Genomic DNA, 21,584 nt, shown 5'->3' on the forward strand with positions numbered 1-21,584 from the left:
TTATTATTGTCGTTATTGTTATTATTATTATTATTATCATTATTATTATTTTTATTGTTATTGTTATCATTATTACCATTAGTGATTATTTTCACATGTGATATTATTATTATTATGAGTAAAATTATTATTATCATCATCATCGTTCGTTTTACTACTAATACTAAAGTACTACTACTACTACTATTTTCGTAATTGTAATAGTAGTAATAATGATATTATTATTATTATCAGTTTTTTCTTCTTATATTATCATCATTGTTGAATTATAATATTAATATAATTTTGATGGATACCATCTCTTGCAGGGAAGAAATGAGTGATGAAGACATCTCCAGTGAGCGGAATACAACGGACGATGACAGCAAAAAACTTTCAAAGTAAGATAATCCACTCTACATGTCATCAGATGTTCTTCTTTGTGACTTTCACTTTTATTTTCTTGTCAAATTTTGTTTCTTTCGAGACAGGTTGAGGGGAGGGGGAGGGGTAGGAGGATTAAATCAGTGATGATGTATCAGGTGATCAGAGATTAGAAGGCAATGCCACTGCTGGAGGAATGTATATGTTGGTACTGTAGTGTAGTGGAATATAAAGCCCATTCACACACACACACACAAATCCTATAAGTTTTAATGTCTTTAAAAGTGGAATAAAATTTCTGCATTATCAACACCCAGTTTAAAGACTGTTGAATCCATTCTTATCATTATTTTTTTTTGAATACATGATATTACATGTAGGGAGGAAAAAAAAAAGGAGTAGAGAGAAAGTCTATAGAATAGAATCTTTGTAAGAAATTCAGGATTAATGTAAATACTGCAAACGTCAATATTTCCATGTGATTAATGTTTTGCACAAAGCGGCTCAAAAACATATCCGTGGGTTATTGAATTCGCGCTGCGCAATTGTCAAACCATTCACTGTGTGCAGAGAAAATTGTGAAGATGTTTTCTTGGGTTTTAGAATTTGCGCTAGCCAGAAGTAGTGCGAAATACACCAAAATTAATGTACTGCATTAATTTCTGTGTTAATACAGTAAAACTATATTTTGAAAGAACTACATTGTCTATGCCAAGAGCATGATAAGGACATGGAAGTGAGTGAAACATGATTATATTTCATGTCTTTTGGATGCTGATGAGATACAGGGTGAGGTGGTCTGTGAGTGTTTAGAAGTAGTTTCCAAAAGCATCTCTTTCACGCTTCCCACGTTGTATGGCAGTATCAAATGTTACAGGAATACAAAGTATGATACTTTGGGCAAAGGATGGCCCCAAGATATTTGACCTCTGGTGTTCACTCATCATGGACATTCTTGCATTTTCAGTTTCTCCCATTTTCTTTTCAAGGTTTATGGTGCATTATCTTGAGTATAAGGTTAATACTATGAAATGTAGCGCCAAGGCTGCATATATCAACTTCCCTATGTTTGAAACATGTTTCAATACCCACTTTCAAAACGTGTTTGCAAATTCTTTTGTGTTTTTTTGAGTTGTGGCGTATAGCTGTCAGTTTTCTATCATGAGTGGCATTTGTGCCTTTGATGAGTAGAGCGAGATACTTCCCGTCTTTCTTTATAGCAAATTGAAGATTAAGAGTTTATTCATTGCCATAATCATGGTATGTTTCTTAACGCTTTTACCATAACATTCTCTGTACATGTTTGTAGAGTAGTTGGTGCGCCAGGCGTAAGCACATGTTCCTCAGTGTTGCTTTTAATAGCAATGTGTACCTGAATTGGCATACAATACAACATCTTCATATTAAGTCCTCTTTGGATATAATCTGATTCATCATTTCCCATGAGGTATCCAATGAATTGATATTTGTGAACAGTGTGGGTTTTAATGAGTATTTGGTATTCAAAATTGCCCGCCCACAGTTTTCTGTATCAAAGCCCAAAGGAAAGAAAAATAGAATTACAATGTATGCAAAAATGTTAGGGGTCTTTGACTTTGATAAGACTGGCGTTTTCATTGCTGTTCCCAAGCTATTTGCAGGCTGTGCAAGGCATTCTTTTGTTGGAAGGTCCCTGCCCCTTCCCAGTCTGATGCTTTGCCTTTCCTGGAAATATTTATCTCGTTAGTGTTTTTTTCCAATTTGTCATTAATTTTAGGAAGATTTTGCTTGAAGATTGATTAGCATTCAGCTCTTGTTTGCGGGGGTCTTGTTTGTTTGTCGCTCATGCCAGGGATAAGGAGTGACAGGAGGGAAGTGAACTGGAAGAAGGCTATTATACCAGAGAGGTGGGGTTCCACCTCCCTACACTTGTAGTTAGACCCTAGTGAGACCACCTCCCCAGGGAGACCATCTCCCTGGCGAGACCACCTCCCTAGTGAGACCAGCTCCCTAGTGAAATCACCTCTCTAGTGAGACCAGCTCCCTAGTGAAACCACCACTGGTGAGACCACCTCCCTGGTGAGACCACCTCTCTAGTAAGACCACCTCCCTAGTGAAACCACCTCTCTAGTGAGACCAGCTCCCTAGTGAGACCAGCTCCCTAGTGAAACCACCTCCCTAGTGAGACCAGCTCCCAAGTGAGACAAACAATGTACCACAAATAGCCCTATCAAAAGATGAATTAAACACTCTCATTTCAAAATACTGCAGCAAAACAGACATGTTTATTACTGACTGATGCAAGAATAAACAACACACTCAAAGTATTAACTTTGCTTCCAGTTATAAAGGAAAGGGATTAAGCAACATAAAGAGCTCGGCCTCGATTGCGGTACACGACCCCGCAATTTTGCTGTGTACAGTGCCGGGCTCGGCCTGGGCTTTTAATTCAAATCTTTTAATATTTTGACGTAGTTTTGTTCTGCTTGTAAACAAACGACTATTATTGGGAGCGCGCCGGTCACAATTTGGTACCGCATTTGACCCAGTTTGCATTTACAGTGAGAAAACGCCGGGCTTGGCCATGGCCGAGACTACCTCCAGAGCTTGGCCAAATGTGCGGCTGATTTTGGTACCGCATTTGGCCTTTTGTGCGTCTACAGTGCCCGGCCTTTTCACTCACTGTAAACGGGTCCTTGGACAGGAGACAGATCCTTCTCGGCAGCCGCCCCACGCCTATGGAATCGGCTCCCTCAAAGTATCAGGGAATTCCCATCTCTGTCAATGTTCCAGAAATCACTGAAGGCTTTCCTTTTCAATAACTGATTGATAAATTATGTGGAATCAACTATCCCAAACACTCTGCAACCAGCAATCTCTCATCATCTTCAAAAAACATACAGTGTACGCAAAAAATCGAGAAGTTTAAGATTGCAAAGTTTAAGATCGCAAAGTTTTGCCAGTGTGACTGCAAACTTCCCGCAAAACTTCTCGATCTGTTTGCGGGCGGTGTCTCCGAAGCACGAGGCCATTGCCATGTACAGATGTGCATTGTTATGTCACAATCACTAGCCGCTGGACGGCGCACTCTTTCTTGCGCGCGTACCAATGGCCCAAACTTCGCGATCTTAAACTTTTCGATCTTTTGCGAGTCTGACTGCGCCTACAGACTCACTTGTTTCATTAATGTTAATAATCCGACTGTAAAGCGCATTTGCGTGTACACTTATGGAAAATGCGCTATGATTTATTATTATTGTATTATCATTATTGTTATCATTATTTTTTTAAATTTTAGTATTATCATTATCATTATTATTTACCTTTTTTTTTGTCTGTTGTAATTTTTTCCTACCTTCTTACATAATGCACTTGTAAGTTTATTATAATTCTGTGAAGGGCCGTGATGCATGTCAACTTGTATGAGCCCTATAAATTGTGAAGAATCTTGCTCATGTATCACCTTCCCAAAATGAAAATAAAAAAAAAACACCTTGAAAGCTTTTTATTTTCTTTCCAAGTTTAAATTCATCAATCTAATAGCAAGGAGTGGGTCATGACAACCTATAATATAGACTGTATGTGTATTTTGCAGAAATGTTTCATTATGAAAAGCATTGATATACAATAAGTATTGCAGGCCTTGAAATAGGATTTTGGAGGGGCAAGGCCATTTAGAAAAGGGCACTTTTTCCAAGAGGCCAGCCATGAAAGGGCACTTAGGTCAGTCAGAGGGGCACCAAGGCCACATTGAAAAGGGCATGTTGGGTGTTTTTTTAAAGGGTGATTTTTGCGACGTTGCAAGAATTTTATGTTGGTTTTTTTTTTCATATTCTAACAACAACCCCCCCCCCCCAAATACATAATATATATACAGTCAACCTCGCGTAAGTCGACATAATCGGGACTGAGCAAAACACGTCGACTTACGCGTAAGTCGACATTTTGTCGACTTATAAATGAAAATTAATTTCCTCTGTACAGAGTAAGATTTGGATCACGATGCAGATCGCTACCCATATATCTTACTCCTTTTGCCGCCAAAACATGCCTACTGACATGAGCAACAATGTTTTAGTTCATGCATAAATCTTGCCTTTTTGGTTAGTAACGACGACAACGCACAATTCCCAAATCTCTAGAGAGATTTTGAGAGAGCGGGATCGGAAACCTAGGCCCGTTTCTAGACACTTAACCTTTTAAACTTAATTTGAAATATCAAAGGCAAATTCCCCAAAATTGAATTAAACTTTGCGATTTAAATTCAAGTGCGTTGTTGGGAAGATATGCGTGTGATTTCGCATGATTCTGTCGAGATTATTTTTCAGTGCCGACTGAGTTGAAATATGTGTGATTTTTCTTCCCTAAGTCGCCATATTTGTTCTGCTCCGATTCGCAACATTATAACTACCGCTCTGTACGGCGCGGGCCTGTCTGAAATAAGAAGAAGAAAAGTTTGTTCATCCGAAAACGACATCTTTCGGACTACTATAACCTCCGTAAAAACAAACCTCTTACCATTGTCGGACTAATTTAACTTTGGACTGAGATTTAAAACTTCGGCATAGCGAACTTTAACAATAATTCGTTATCATTTTTTTTTCATTGACATTTTGTGAAGCAGCATGCGTTTCGGTAGTTTGAAACGTGTAAATGTTGCGATGTCTTTCCTCTGCAAGTGCAGACTATGAGTTTAAATTTCATACAATTTTCTAGTTTTGTGTTATTATCAAACGCAAGTCTTTTCAGCGTTCCGTGTGATTTGATGGACTTGTATTTGATTTTCAGAATTGCGTTTGATTTTTAATTTTGCTTACGATAAGTCTTATAACAATAACACACTTCCGTAGATGTTTAGAGATGCGTTTAAACGCAATTTCTTATAGTTTCGTACAAACACCGCAAGTCTTCTCTGCAACGCTCTTACGTTTGAATACACCGTTACGTGATTTGATGGACTTGCATTTGATTTTTAGAGTTGCGTTTAAACGCAATTGAGTTAAAAAAAAAAGTTCCCTTCAATTTTCTAGTATCGTGTGATTATCAAACGCAAGTCTTTCAGCGTTCCGTGTGATTTGATGGACTTGCATTTGATTTTTAGTGTTGCGTCTTAAACGCGAGTTTTAAAAAAAAGTTCCCTACAATTTGCATACAGTTACATTTAATTTGTAATTTTGTTTACGAAATAAAAAATAATGTAAGTCTTTTAAACAATAATACACTTCCGTAGATGTTTAGAGATGCGTTCTAAACACAGTTTCTTATAGTTTCGTACAAAAACCGCAAGTCTTCTCTGCAACGCACTTGCGTTTAAATACAGTGTACAGCGTTACGTGTGATATGATGGACTTGCGTTTGATTTTTAGAGTTGCGTTTAAACGCAATTGAGTTAAAAAAAAAGTTCCCTACAATTTTCTAGTTTCGTATGATTATCAAACGCAAGTCTTTCAGCGTTCCGTGCGATTTGATGGACTTGCATTTGATTTTTAGTGTTGCGTTTAAACGCAATTGAGTTTAAGTTTCCTACAATTTTCTAGTTTCGTGTGATTATCAAACGCAAGTCTTTTCAGCGTGCCATGTGTTTTGATGGACTTGCATTTGATTTTCAGAGTTTGCGTTTAATTTTTAATTTTGCTTATACGAAATGAAAAAAATAATGCAAGTCTTTTCAACAATAACGCACTTCCGTCATTTCCGTAGATGTATAGAGATTTATTTAAACGCAGTTTCTAGTTTCGTACAAAAACCGCAAGTCTTCTCTGCATCGCTCTTGCGGTTAAATACATCGTTGCGTGTGATTTGATGGACTTGCATTTGATTTTTAAAGTTGCGTTTAAACGCAATTGAGTTTCAGGTTCGTAACAATTATTTCTAGTTTCAAATGATTATCAAACGCAAGTCTTTTCAGCAACGCAATTGCGTTTAAATGCAAAAGTTGCGTGTGATTTGATATCACCTGCATTTGATTTTTTGAGTTGCATTGTAATAAATCTTTTTAGAAAGGGCCCTGGTTTTAATACCGCTTCGGAATAATCAACGTTAGAATATTCGGATTTACAAAAACAGGGGCAGGGGGCACATACCCCCCTATACTTTTTGGGGCACTATCAAAATGTGCCCTCTTTTCTGGAATATGCCCCTTTTTAGGAGAATGGGACCGATTTTGCACCAGGGCAACTGAAAGTACAAAAAGGGCCTGGAAGGAGCACAGGGGCAGCTCTCGGGGGGGGGGGGGGGGGGGGGGGGGGGGGGGGGGGGGCAGGGGTACACAGTGCCCCTCCACCTTTTGGAGGATCAACTAAATGTGCCCTAATTTTTCTTTGAAGGTGCCCCTTTTTTCCTGTAAAGGGGGCACACTTTTTCCTAAGGGGCAGTTTTTAAGAAAAAAAAAAGGGCACTTTGAGGAACAAAAAGGGCACTTTGAGGAACAAAAAGGGCACTTTGAGGAACAAAAAGGGCACTTTGAGGAACGAAAAGGGCACTTTGAGGAACAAAAAGGGCACTTTGAGGAACGAAAAGGGCACTTTGAGGAACAAAAAGGGCACTTTGAGGAACAAAAAGGGCACTTTGAGGAACGAAAAGGGCACTTTGAGGAACAAAAAGGGCACTTTGAGGAACAAAAAGGGCACTTTGAGGAACAAAAAGGGCACTTTGAGGAACAAAAGTCAAAAAAGGGCATTTTGAGGAACACTTTCAACTAACCAGCCAACCCGTGTTCACATACAGTGTTACGGGGGTGGGGGATCTGTACAATTTTTTTTTTTTACATTTTATTTCACTTTTTTTTCGCATGCGTGCCCTCGATCACATTTACTTTGAGCATGCGGGCGTGAATGCAGAGCGAGAGAGATGGCAATTCTCGCAGCCGTCCCACATGCCTGGCACATGGCTTGCGACCACTTGCTCCAGACGATTTAATAGCCGCATTCCCCACATTAACACACGCATGCACATACTGCACCCACCCAACGCGCTCAACCGCTGATTGCGACACTCGACGTACAGACACCATCAACGTACTTCCGTACGTACGCGCGGGCACACTACGAATACAGTCCAGGAAGTGGACTACTACCTAGCTAGTAACTCTATTGGCCGCTGCGCTGCGGAGGCAGTCGGAACGGTCGCCGTACCGTACGTACGTACATAAGTACAAGTGTACGTAACACGTCGTCTCGTTGAGTTTGAATCAGATAAGAATAGTGGGACGCTAGTGAACTGAACAGAAGGTATGATATTTGAGATGAGGAAATTTGTTCAAACTTATTGAAGTGTAGACTTTGAGAAAGGGCATATTATACGTCATATACAAGAACTTTCATTCTAAAAGGGGCACCACGGCCACAAGAAAAAAGGGCACATTTTTTTTTGGCCGTAACTTTGATCACGGAAGAAAGGGCATTGCGGCCAACGAGAGGGGCACCGACGGCCATGGCCGTCGGTGGCCGTCGGTTAATTCGAGGCCTGGTATTGCAATGATAAATTTTAGACTAATTTTATAATAATACTCTGAGCTCATAAACTGTCCTATGCCTGGAAAGAGTATGTATTACATGTAGCATTGCAAGCTTTCAAAATATTCTCTGTATGTGCTTGAGTGTGTGATAACATACAATGTGTGTGTTTGTGGAGTATTGATTGCTAGATACTGGTAAGGACACACTCTATGTACAGTGTATAGCCAGCATGTTGGTGTCGTTGTAACCTCTATGTTTTTCTAGGGCACACCAGTCTTGTTTACAGTCTTGGGTGTGCAGCACTCCATGGCAGGCAGGTTCGCACTGCGGCAATGCAAATGGTATGTGCGTAGAATACAGTTTCATTTATGGCTATACTGGAAGTCAGTGTCTGAAGTGGCTGTATTTCCTGAGAGCCTATCCCTGATGAAGCCATGATATTTCTTGAGAGGAATATTGGTGCTGTAGTCTTGATCTAGGCTGAATAGTCAAGAGACTTTCCTCGTCTATGGCTGTTTGCATACAAATGATGTCAACTTAGGGCACACTAAGCAGTGACATGAAACACACCTAAGGCCTCTTGTAGTGGAAATGTGCAGTATTGGACTGTGGAAGGAAACTTCTGCAATATTTCACCAAGAGAGAGAGAGCCAAAAAAAAATATTTGTTTATACATGTATTTAGAGTGCTGCCACAAAACATAATACGGTGTGTTGGGTTGAAGTAAAGCTATATTTGAAATACAAAGTATGCTGGAATTATGGAAATGATATGATAGTGGAAGCATGTTCAATGGAATGATTTGTGTGTTTGTATACAGTATGGCTAATTCACATCACAGACATTAACATAGGCTTACACTACATGTATGTAGTCATGGAGAGCTATTTTTGTAGCTCCATAGTACAAGGTACAGTGCTGCTGTGTCTGTATAGTTTATTATACAGTGTACATACAGCATTCACCTTGTTTGTGTTTGTTTTACATCATTTTTAATTCATCCATGGTAGACATTGATGCTTTGGGAAATATGTGGGAAGAATTTATTCTTTTTGGTTAAAATCTATCAAAATATGCGTGATTTGCTTTGGTTGAAAATTACAGTGTCCTTCACCTCCTGTGTGCTTTAAGTGCCGACTACATTTGTAGCACAGAAAAACCCCTAAAACATTGTACACATTGTCCAAAGTCATTGGTACAGAAAGGTAGTACATGTACCTGGACTTCATGAATAAAATCAGTAAAGGTAGGACATTAAATGTTGTGCGCCTACTGAAATACTATTCCTTTCAAAATGCAGCTTGAGCTTGATTCTAATGTGCTTTAATAGAGTTATATGAACCATTAAATATGCTAACTGTCCATGCTACAGTAGATGCAGATTATATTTCATAAAACAGAGCTGCATCACAAACTCTTTGGCCCGAATCGACAAAGGTGGTAGTATTGAAACCATGGTTTAAACCATGGTTTGTAAATGCAACTTTCTTCTGCGTAAGTACAATTGACAGATTGTGTGCACCAACAGACGTCCAGTAGCAAACGCACATTGATACGCGCATGTCAAAGATACGCCTATCTAACGCTTATTTTAGACCATTTTCTATTCAAAGTTTAAACCACCTTTGTGAATGCGGGCCTTGAAGTCTTGTTAATCACACAACCTTCAAAATGTATCACAGACATCATGCAGGAAGTGTAGACAAGGTCCAGCTTCACTCTTCCTCCTCAGTAGTTGGAAGGAAGTCAAGCTGTTCTAGGCCTCAAATTCATTTCATCTGGGTCACTCCATATGGTTACTTTGCTATTGACTCTCAAATTTTTAGAGGAGGCTTCAGGACCAGTTTTTTTTTTTTTGGGGGGGGGGGGGTGGGGTGGGGTGGGACGGGGTTATCAAGGCCAAACTTTCTTCCCCCAAAATAATGTTTTGATTTTCACTGACATTAATTTGGTATTTCTCTGCCTGGTAACAAAAGTTACCGTTGTTGTTTAAGGATGTGATACTGTGCAATCATGTAGTACCTTGGTATTTACTTGATACAACATGTATCAGTGCTGTGCTATCAAGCCAGGGCTATTGTAAAAAGCTAAATCTACATGTAGCTCACAGATGAACTGAAGTCAAACTTCGAGTTATACATACTGCATTATGCAGATCTATGAAAAGGCAAGGAAAATCATGCTTTTGTTTTCAAACTTATTAGGATTTTCTAGTTAGTCCTACTTTTACTACAAATGGGTCATGGCTTGTCGCATGGGCATCCGGGCCAGTTGGTGAGGCAGAGCAACCACTGGCCTCATAGCCACTGTTTAATTCAAGTGCTGCTGTTCAGGCTTCAGACAACATGCACCTAGAATAAAGTTTAGACTTGCTTAATACCTCCATTGAATTATGAGAAATAGGTTTGGGAGAAAAATGATTCAAGTTCACCTTCAGAGTTCCAACTCTGTTTAATATGTGAAAATGTTTCTGAGCATTCTTACAAAGTAGATCAGTTGTGATTCATAGTGAAGATAAAAAAAGAAGAAGAAGATAACAATAAATACACTCCCTGTATGCCCAAAGCCACAATACAATATAACAAGAACTTGTAAAACCTTCAAAATTTTATGGCAGTTTGCTTGAAGCCAAAAGGATTATTTATAACCCTGACTCACTTACATTATGGGATGCTAGTAGTAGCAAGCAATATATTCATGAAAGTAATGACCTACATGAACAATAAAGTACACACCTGTTTATTTGTTGATTCAAGATATTGGGTGTGGGTATTACAAAAGGAAAAGATAATATAAAAATTAGTCAACCCAATGCATGTTTGATTACCATCTTTGGACATGTCTTACATATTATTTATCACATTTTGGCATTTTTTTGTAAGACTTTTCTCTCCCATCAGCAGTTCTTGAGTGGGGGCTTGGCAGTCTGCATCATAATCTTAAATGATTTGAAGTATTAATGAGGACAGAACACTGATAGAAGATGAATGAAATTTGAAAGAAATGGAGAATATGCTGATATATTTTTTTCTTTATGATTTATAAATATCATTGCTGGTAAAATACTGGTCATGACATTGTCAACCAGATAGAAATTTGCACCTGAGCTACAAACAAGACTGCAGCTGTAAAAACTGATATGGTAATAACTGACTGGTGTAATTTGAATACATTGAATTAAGTGATAAAAACTATCATGCTGAACAGCCTCATGTTACCATGTGTACAATGTTAAATTTTTACCCATTTTATGGAGATTGACCATTTTTACCCCACTTTTTTCATTGGAATAGTTTTCTTGTAAAGAGTGTTTTTTTTTTTTTTTTTTTTGTATTCCCCTCCCCCTTGTAAAATTAACTAGTACCGGTACAAAAATAAGAGTACAGGAATCGCTTTTTACTTGTGTAATTAATGTTTTGACATCATGGAATAGAAAACATGAAATTCATGTTACGCGACTGAGTGCGTAAAATACTAGTGCGAAAATGTCTAGTTTCACACTGTAGCCAACATTTTCAATGGCAGCGTGTACTGGACGAACTTGTTAATGACATACAATATGCAGTGTGTGTGTGTGTGTGTGTGTGTGTGTGTGTGTATGTCTGTGTGTGTGTGTGTGCATGTGTGTATATGTGTGTGTGTGTGTGTGGTGAGTGAATTTTGCTGGTCTGAGTACAGCAGGCAGTCTATGGCTTCCTCACACCCATGTTGTGTAGCCTTACATATCTGGCATCATTTCGTGACAGTAGGCTTGAAGACAGTGTGCTAGCCTCTTTCAAAGGCTCTCACTCTTTATTTGTTAGAATGTTACTGCTGAAATTGATAATAGCTTCAAGTAGAAGCCCAGAATATCAGGGCACGATGTTCTTGAGAATGTCATTGTATTTATGAGCTGATTAAAAGCTAAACTACTTGAATTATTACTTACAGTAAATCATTCTGACCCATGGAACTGCTATATTTGCCCATCCAACATCCATGTGGAAAAGTTATGTGCTGTGATTCTATGAATAGAGCTACAGTAAGCTGGTCATAAATTTTTCTTTTTTGTTTTTGTTTCTTGTATTTCTTTTTTATTTCAAAGGCTTGTTAAAAGTTAACCCTTCGCTGGAAGCTTGACTTTGTATCCATGGAGAACTTCCTCTCGCTTGTTACATTACAGTGAGAGAGCCTTTGACAAAGACTATTAACTGTATGCCTGAGACAATCCATCCTGCATATCAGCCCATCGTCTCCTTTGTCGCTAGCTCATGAATATTGATGCTGCTGAAATCTTCACTCCCTCCTTTCAGGAGGATTTACAGTTGCCATGGTAACGGATGAAAGAGTTAAGGCGTGAGGGGAATGAGGCAGGGAGGAGGATGGGATATTTGAAGAGGTCATATTGAGATGTGTGTATGTTCATCATACTCAGTTTTAGATATTTCATGCTTGAGGTGCATGATGGAACTTTTTTTACAGGCTTTTGCTAAATGCCTTTGAGGCGAGGAAAGATTCTTTTTAAATGATGAAGGGAAAATCATGCAAACCACCTGCTCACTTTGGAGGAGCAATATTACTTTAATAAATCAAAAAAGAACACTGAAAGCTTGTTAAAGGACAAGTTGACCTTCATAAACATAAGGATTGAGAGAATGTAGCAATATTAGTAGAACACATCATTGAAAGTTTGAAGAAAATCAAACAATCCGTTCAAAAGTTATGAATTTTTGAAGTTTTTGTGCAGTAACCGCTGGATGAGAAGACTACTGCAGTGTGTGAATAACTTAGATGTCACATGCGTACAACAATATAAGGAAAATATAAAGAGAATTTCACAAAATTTCATCTTTTGTAAAAAGTACACATTCCCCTGACTTGTTACCGACAAATGTTATGGGTAATACTATTCCCCCTGCCTTTAGAAAGAGGCAAGTCAAGTGCTCTTTTATTATGCGAAAAAAGTGAAAATATGTTGAATTTTCTTTACATTTTCTTAATACTGTTGTACGCATATGACTTACAAGCTGTAGTAGTCTCCTCATCCAGCAGTTCCAACACAAAAATTTTAAAAATTCATAACTTTTGCATCGATTGTCCAATTTTCCTCAAACTTTCACTGATGTGTTCTACCAATATTGTTGCATTCTCTCAATCTTTATGTTTATGAAGGTGAACTTGTCCTTTAATGTGATGTACATAAAGGGCTCCTTGTTCCATACAGCTGGTGGAGTATGTGCAAGTGTATAACATTTAAAACACAAAATAATTATTGCAATCGAAACAGCAGATCAGCATGAGTTTGACCAAAGTGAGGTTTACAATACATGTAGTAGAAGTTAGGAACGGATTTAGATGAAATTTCTAGGAAAACTGCTGTAAAAGTGGATATTTTCGCGCGACTAATTTTTCGCACTTGGCTGCGTAAGAAGAGTTTCACGTGTTTTTAATTCCGCGGAATCAAGACATCACGCACAGGAACATATTATCTATGGCAAGCAAAAATAGTCACGTGCTTTTATTTTCGCGCTAGTTTCTGGTTGTGCGAAATGCGCGAAAATTTCAACACCGCAAAAATTTCCTCTTTTACAGTGTACTAATAACACAAGGAACAGATGATTACAATTTTTAGTAGTGATCCAGGACATACATAAAGATTTTGTGATGAGCTATTAAACTATCAGTGATATCACTGTGAGTCCAAATGCTATTAAAAGGTAGAATGGGGAGCTTTAGATTTTTGTGGTCGTGCGGACATTCCTAGGGGAAAAATAACATTTCCTGCATGTGCAAACATTTGCTTAAATAAAAATCGACCTCGCATCGTCGTGAGTTTGCACGTTCAATTCTGGGCCATTTTTGTGTCAGCTCAAATTCACACTGCAGAGAGCTACTTGATGCAGTGATCCCATGGGGGCGCCATTTTACATTAACATACACATTGTAGGTTGCGCCCTCGTGTAATCTAAGACTACTTTGCAACGTGACGCAGGGAGAGAGGAGATGGCCTGTGCAATAGTCATCTGAAATGTCTCGTGTCGCAAATCTAAGGCTCCGTAATACTATGCCATATATTTTGGAATAGAGAGTCTAAATTTTTGCGGATCAGCTCTTCCTGACGATTTCGTGAGTCTTTAAATTCGTGATCGTGGAGTCCTGTACCTAACGGAGCTACAGTTGTACGCGTACAGTGTACGTCACATTCATAGCGTGATCGGAGTCAATATATTTGCGTGTCTTTAATTTCATGAATAGCACCTGACTTGTGAAATTCACAAAAAAAAACCAACCCCACAAAATATTTGGCATTTACAGTATTTGATGGTCAAGGATTCTAATAATGCAGATGATGTGAATTTAAAGGACAAGTCCATCTTCTAGTAAGAGTTGTGCATTGTACATGTACAGGTGGATTGAGTAAATGCTGCAATATTAGTGGAACACATCAGTGAAAGTTTGGGGAAAATCGGACAGTCCGTTCAAAAGTTATGAATTTTTAGATTATCTGCACAGTCACTGCTGGATGAGAAGACTATCACAGTGTGTGTGATGTCACATGCATAGAATGATATAAGGAAAATATAAAGAGAATTTCAGAAAATTTTATTTTTGGAAAAAAGTGGGTGTTTCCTTGACTAGGTCAGTGAATACATGTACAGTATGTTCAGGATAATATTATCCCCCTCCCTTCTGAAAGAGGAAAGTGTTCTTTTATTATGCAAGAAAAGTGAAAATATGTTAAAGTTTCGTTTTTTTGGTTTTTTTTATCGTTCTGCATATATGTGACATCATGAGATGTTGTAGTCTTCTCTCCAGCAGTGAGCGAGCAGAAACTTCTAAAGTTTGTAACTTTTGAACAGATTTGAACAGATTTTCCTCAAACTCTCAACTAATAATGCTGCTTTCACTCAATCCACATGTCTATGAAGGTGAACTTGTCCTTTAAAACTGTAATATGGGGTGGAAATGAGCTGCTTGGCAGAGGTCTGTGCTCTCCAAGTACCGTATATATTGCTAGTTATCGTTATTACCATCATCATATCATTTCCTGACTCCTTTCCATTGCAGGCAAAACCACAGCGAGATTGAGAAGCGGAGACGGGAAAAGATGAATATGTACATCCAGGAGCTGAGTGCCATGGTACCCACCTGTAGCTCCATGTCATCCAAGCTGGACAAACTGACCATCCTGCGCATGGCTGTCCAGCACATGAAGACTTTGAGAGGTATCATGGAGGAGGTTTTAAAGGGATCGTATAGTTTTGTTTGAGACCTAATTTCAGATTTCTAACATTTTTCGGTGAGATAATGAGAAACCTCTTATGAAATATGAAAAGGCATGTAATTCTATGAGGAATTCAACGTTTATTTGATGAAAATTGGTTTTGAAATGGCTGATATCCAAAAAAGAGTAATTGTAATAAAGTGTGGGACCCACACTTTATTACGATCGCTTTGTTTTACTTTGTTTTTGGATGTTTCAGTCATTCCAAACCCGATTTTCATCAAATAAACTTTGAATTCCTCTTAAAATGGTATGCTCTGTACTATATCATACGTGTTTTCTTGGTATCTTGCAAAAATTTAAAAGCCCAATTTTCATCTCCACCAATACTGTAGTGTCCCTTTAATCCTAGAGAAAACTTTCATTGCTTCTTAGGGATGGTAATACAACAGAAGTTATAGGCTTCTACCAAACTTTAACAGGTAGAGGGCAAGCTTTTATCCACTCCTGTGGACTTTTTCAAGTCAAGTGATAGTCACACCAGGGTGCTTTACAACTATTTTTTTTTTTTTTTTGTCTTTTACCACTTGCCCGGTTGGGCAAGCAGATTTGCAGATTGTTGCAGAGCACTTGCCTAAACAAATTTTACTTTACCCGAAAAGAAAGTCCAAAAATATGAGCAAATGATATAGAAAATCACTTGCAAATCAAGGGCTTAATGAAGCACAATCATGTGAATGAACATCACACACTGATTTGCGTGCTTACGAACACATTGGAGTAACAAACTTGGTTTGATGGAGTGGCATTGCATTATAAAGCACTGCATCAAATGGGATAGCTTTTCCTTAAGACATGCCGTGGTGGCTTTATTTCTGGAGTAAAACAGCTAGGATTTGGACAGGACATCACTTAACTGATTATCTGACCATTAATCAAAAAAAGTCATTTTCACCTAAATTTCAGATATGAGGTTTTGTTGCCCCAGCGACGATATTATTTGTGTATATTTCACACATTGCCACTTGTGAGACAATTTTCCAAGTGGTGGAAATTATGATTGAGAGTGACATTAATTGATAGATTGAGGAAGAATTGCTCTCTATTTTCAAGAGAAAAGTTTGTGATTTCTCTACTGGTGGGAAATACATGTTATATGGAAATGTTTGTGGCATAGCTGCATTGCACATAGATGAATACATGATCTGCAGTGTACAATCTTCAAGGATATTTGACCAAATTCACGAAGGTTCATTTATTCAAGGTGTATATTTCACTGACCCTTTGAGTAACTGACAAGTTAGATAAGCACTGCTTGTGATTGAGCTCTTTTCATTGACTTGCACTTTAAATGACATTCAAAGCTAGGTGAATTCAGAACATTTTTGAATCCGTGGCCCATTTAATTTGAAATTTCATTGAATTGTCATGATTGATTTTGATACATTTTTGGTTTCTTTTAACAGTCACTTAATGTCATGGGTAAATCATGCTTCTCTCATAGAATAGCAATGAGAGCCGACCCCAAACCAAAACAAATTTATATCACAGTATCGAAACAAACACGAGCGATGACTTAAGTTGGATTGAAGATTTATTCAGACTGTGGTGACATTTAGACTGTTAGCTTGCCATTAAGCATGGCTCCATTTTGGTTTTCTTGGTTATGTGACGTGCATTGCTTGCATTGCATTTCTTACTTGTTCTATGCACTTCAAATGAGAAAACTTGTTTTAGTTGAATTTCACTCAGAATAGAAAGCTCTTTACGAAAAGAAGAAGGTAATGTTATCAAGGATACAGAATGGAGTTTGGCTGCTCCAAGGAGATGTAAATGTGATATTTTATGGGCAGCAAAAATGTATTGTGGATGCTAGTCGGTTCGAAGAGCTAGTCGGTTCGAAGAAGTGGGTCATTAATGTGTGTTTACTGTGCGGTGTTTTTTTCTCACTAGGCTTTTTTTCCTTCTTCTTTTAGGAGCTCTCTCTGGCATTAATAATTTCTTTGTTTGTTTTCTTTTTCATCGTTCAAATAGGAGCATCGAGCTCGAGGAAAGAAGCAAACTACAAACCATCTTTTTTGTCTGAAGATGAATTAAAGTCTCTTATTCTTGAGGTGAGTGTGAATATTTACCTCTGGCATGCAAGACGATGTTACAGGCAATCTAAGTTTTCTCAGGGATACATTGTTTTGCAGTCTGAAGATTTAGTGTGCATGTTTGTACCTAAATTGTTCTAATACAAGTCAGCAATTGGAAAAATGCAATAAATATGTGGCTGCAGGCTTTGTGATTTTACTTCTGAACATGGTAATAATACTACTCTGGCAAGAAATTATATGTAGTGCATTCACATTAATGATGATATACAGTGGTATTTCACATGTTAATCCAAAAGGGGAAAGCTAATATACCACAAAATACATCGTGAAGTACCATGTTATTTTAGGGTAGTGATTAGATTGGAGCAAATTATCCATGTGGGATTTGAGTGTGAATGGTGTCACCAAATACAATGTAGATTTGAGTGTGAATGGTGTCACCAAATACAATGTAGATTTGAGTGTGAATGGTGTCACCAAATACAGTGTAGATTTGAGTGTGATTGGTGTCGCCAAATACAAACGTACAGTGTAGATTTGAGTGTGAATGGTGTTACCAAACAGTGTAGATTTTAGTGTGAATGGTGTCACCAAATACAGTGTAGATTTGAGTGTGAATTGTGTCACCAAATACAGCGTAGATTTGAGTGTGAATGATGTCACCAAATACAGTGTACCACTGATTATACAGCAGTACATTTCTTATGTGACCTGATGCATTCCTGTCTCTTTCCCGTCGGAGATCTGAGCATGCTCAATTCGTTCATAACAGAAATATCATGGTACATTGTACATTTGTATATCATGAATGTAAATGGTATTCAGCAAAATACCCTGGTATCTATTACTTTGTTATTTTGCCAATGAAAATGGTGCCATTAAATTATCATGTTATTTGATACCATGATAATAGTCAAATATCAATGCATCTATTGTGTGGGCTTTAAAAGCGCAATGCGTTATTTAGTCAGGACGGTAACTGTGGAAGACTAATGTGCTAGTCTTATTTGATATTTAAATGAGGAAATCGCAAGAACATCAGCTTAACTATGGTGACGTTGGTTACAGAACAAAGGAATCTGTGTGTCTTGGAAGAAGACCAGTGTTAAAAGTTGACTGATTCTATACTCATATAGGTCACTGAGTCATGATGGAGACTTGTGTACTGTGCTGGTTATCAAATCAGGGCTATTCACTGGATGTTGACTACGGCATATGTCAAAATATCACAGTTATTTATATCAGTCATTGTTAAAAGCATTCCTTGATATCGTCTGATGAAAATAAAACATCCACACTCAGCTTCATAGAGCTCTGCCCTTTCCAGACTTATATTCATTGGTACAGACTTGTTGTTACACTTGTACTTGTTACTATTTGGGTTTTGTTGTGATATCTACCAGCTACACATGTGTAGGTTTTAGACTATGTAAAACTGCTTGTCCTTAAAGACCATGTCTACATTCTTCTTCTTCTTCTTCTTCTTCTTCTTCTTCTTCTTCTTCTTCTTCTTCTTCTTCTTCTTCTTATTATTATTATTATTATTATTATAATCATTATTATTATTATTATTATTATTATTATTATTATTATTATCATTATTATTATTATTATTATTATTAGTAGTAGTAGTAGTAGTAGTAGTAGTAGTAGTTGTTGTTGTTGTTGTTTGGCTTTCAATCACAGATATCAACAATATAGGCCTACATGCCCAACATTGGTATTTCAAGCATGTCTTTTATTCTAAAACCCTACAATAGTCTTCTGACAATGGGCGATTTAAGACTATGGCCATGTTAAAAATTTCACAATCTAATGAAAGGAGACATCAGATAGCATTTAAAGGGATGGTACAGTTTTGGTCAAGACCTAATGTCAGGTTTGTAACATTTTTGGTGAGATAATGAAAAACCTCTTATGAAATATGAAAGAGAATATAATTTCAAGAAGGATTCAACATTCATTTGATGAAAATTGGTCTTGAAATGGCTGAGATATCCAAAAGCAATCCTAATAAAATTGACAGGCCATGACTTTTATTAGGATCTCTTTGTTTTACCTTGTTTTTAGATATTTCAGTCATTTCAAAACCAATTTTCATCAAATAAACTTTTGATTCCCCTTAGAATTGTATGCTCTTGAATATTTCATAGAGTGATTTCTAAATATAATCGCGCAAAAAGTTACAAGCTGAATCCTCACCTCAACCAGTACTGTACAGTCCCTTTAAGAAAGAGAGAAATAGAGAGAAGAAACTTCCTGTGAAGTTTGATTGAAGTCCAAGTTTGAGACTTCGGTTCACTCTGTCAAAACATTCCCAGCAACTTTATCTTGCTTCTTTCCTTTCTTGTCTTGTTCTTGGTTTTGCTACCCACTCCCTGTCTATCACAAAGTAGGAACAGTAGTAGTACTGATGATGATAATGGTAAGACAGTTTTGATGTTTTTTTTTTGGCTGTTGTTGTTGTATTGGAGCCATATTTCTAGTTTCGTCTGATAGGCATTAGCCTTTGTCCTTGTTTTGAAACATGTGTGGGTGGGGCTTATTGATGATGATAAGTAGCGCTAGTATACAAATAGTGAATGGTCTCGAGTGTGATGGTACAAGATTTCGCACGAGGTGAAAGATAGAGGCGCTCATCTTCTCCATTGCACGAGTAAAAACCATACACTATTTGTTTCATACAACACCTCAAACGTCAACAGATGTGGTCCACACATATTCTTGAATTTAGTACAGAAATGGCAACCATTTTCTGTGAAAGACAAATGAGTAACCACACAGTCACTTTCTACAGTCGCATGTACATACAGAAAACCGACCGATTGCTTGAAGTTGTTTAAAAAAATGAGTGACAAAAGTATACGCTTGTATTAAAAGCACGCTTGTAATTGTTGAGTGTGCGAGGCAAATGTGACATCGGAGCAGAGCAATGGAACAGAAACTTTGAGTCAGTTGTGAGTTTACCACGGGAATCAGTGGAAATTTGTAACGTCAGCCGTGCGCTATCCATTTCTGGTCAAACAAAATTGCACGGCTGACAGCCACAGCGTGCGATGGAAGTTTTAACTAAATTTCACATGATGGGCAAATGACCAATCAGATAGCTGCATTCTTTTTAGGTGTTGTATGACAACTTGTGTTTTCTCTTTTCTGTTTAGGCTGCAGAGGGCTTCCTCTTTGTAGTGAGCTGTGACCGAGGCCGTATGCTGTACGTCTCAGAGTCAGTCCTGAATGTACTCAATATCACAAGGGTGAGTAAAGACTGAAATATGATAACTTGTTCCTTTAAGACTTTATTTTCAACACAATCTCATTATCAATGGTGGACTCGACTGTTAAAGTGGAAATTCTTACAGTGTGGAAATTTTTTGCATATTTTGCGCAACAATAACACTAGCGTGCAAATATAATGCGTGCAAATTTCTTGCTTGTTATACGTTATACTGTGTATAAAAACCATATTACTTTAAAAGTGGTTTCTTTCGCCGTGGTTTTATTTTCACGCTTTTTGCGCTTTGAGGTTGAACCGCGAATTTAACATCATACGAAAATGTTTTGAACTCGTCGATTGTTACAATGCTATCATTACCGACTGCGAATTTAAACACACGGGAAAAAGTCGGCACCGATGGAAACCGCGAAAGTTTCTGTACGTGAAAGAAACCACTTTTACAGTATGATGTTTTTTCCACAGAATTGATAACACGTTATGCAAAGTTCATCTTACCTGGCCGAGTGTGAAAACTGTAAATACTGGCGCAAAAGTGTCTACTTTAATAGTGCTCTACTCTGCTGATCACTGTTAAAGATAAAACTGGAGTGATTGTTGTTGGAATCTTTCCTGCTCTGCATATAAACGAGATGATTATTGTAAAACATGAAAAGCATGAAATTTTCGCGGATCGGAGCCGACGGCCTTGTTCGTGACATGAAATTTTCGTGAATTGCCACTGGCGTTCAATGCATATAGTGTAGACAAAAACTTTCACATGCATTTTAATTTTGCGAATCTTAGCCCTCGCAAAAGTCACAAAATTAAAATGCACGTGAACATTCCTCATTTTACAGTAACACGTCCCCACACAGATATGCACATGTAGGACTGTTAGCTTACTTTGCAGTGCACAGTAGATGAGTGAGATCTTGTCAAAATGACCCACATATTTCATAACATGTGTATCATCCATGTAACCTGATTTACTAAATGGAATAGGCGTTCTATGCATGTCAAAACAGGACTATAGTGAGTCCCCTTAAGTTGCACATTAGTCATTTCATAGCACCTTTCTCATTCACTTCATATCGTTCATGCTGCTTCATGATGGTACATACTGTTTATGCCATATATTTAATAGTGAGTCTAATTCCTCTCGAATCGGGACTTCGTAACAATTTCACGAGTGGTTAAAATCTTGGGAGTACAATAATCAATGGAGAAATGTATGGGTGCGTGTCACATTTTGTGGTGTTGTTCCCAAG

At 37.8% G+C, this 21,584-nt stretch overlaps 1 protein-coding gene across 1 annotated transcript in view; it reads left to right on the forward strand.

The window, feature by feature from the left end:
• LOC139733532 (protein cycle-like) overlaps positions 1-21,584 on the forward strand; it is a 54,879-nt gene that overhangs the window by 13,968 nt on the left and 19,327 nt on the right. Inside the window, exons 3-6 of the mRNA XM_071644342.1 lie at positions 309-380; positions 14,847-15,004; positions 17,038-17,117; positions 20,264-20,356. Of these exons, the coding sequence (XP_071500443.1) occupies positions 309-380; positions 14,847-15,004; positions 17,038-17,117; positions 20,264-20,356 (403 nt within the window). The remainder of the gene's footprint in view (positions 1-308; positions 381-14,846; positions 15,005-17,037; positions 17,118-20,263; positions 20,357-21,584) is intronic.

Source organism: Diadema antillarum, unplaced genomic scaffold (genome assembly GCF_040938485.1).
Source record: "Diadema antillarum isolate AM-2024a unplaced genomic scaffold, OU_Dant_1.0 seq00000481_RagTag, whole genome shotgun sequence".
Taxonomy (NCBI): Eukaryota; Metazoa; Echinodermata; class Echinoidea; order Diadematoida; family Diadematidae; genus Diadema; species Diadema antillarum.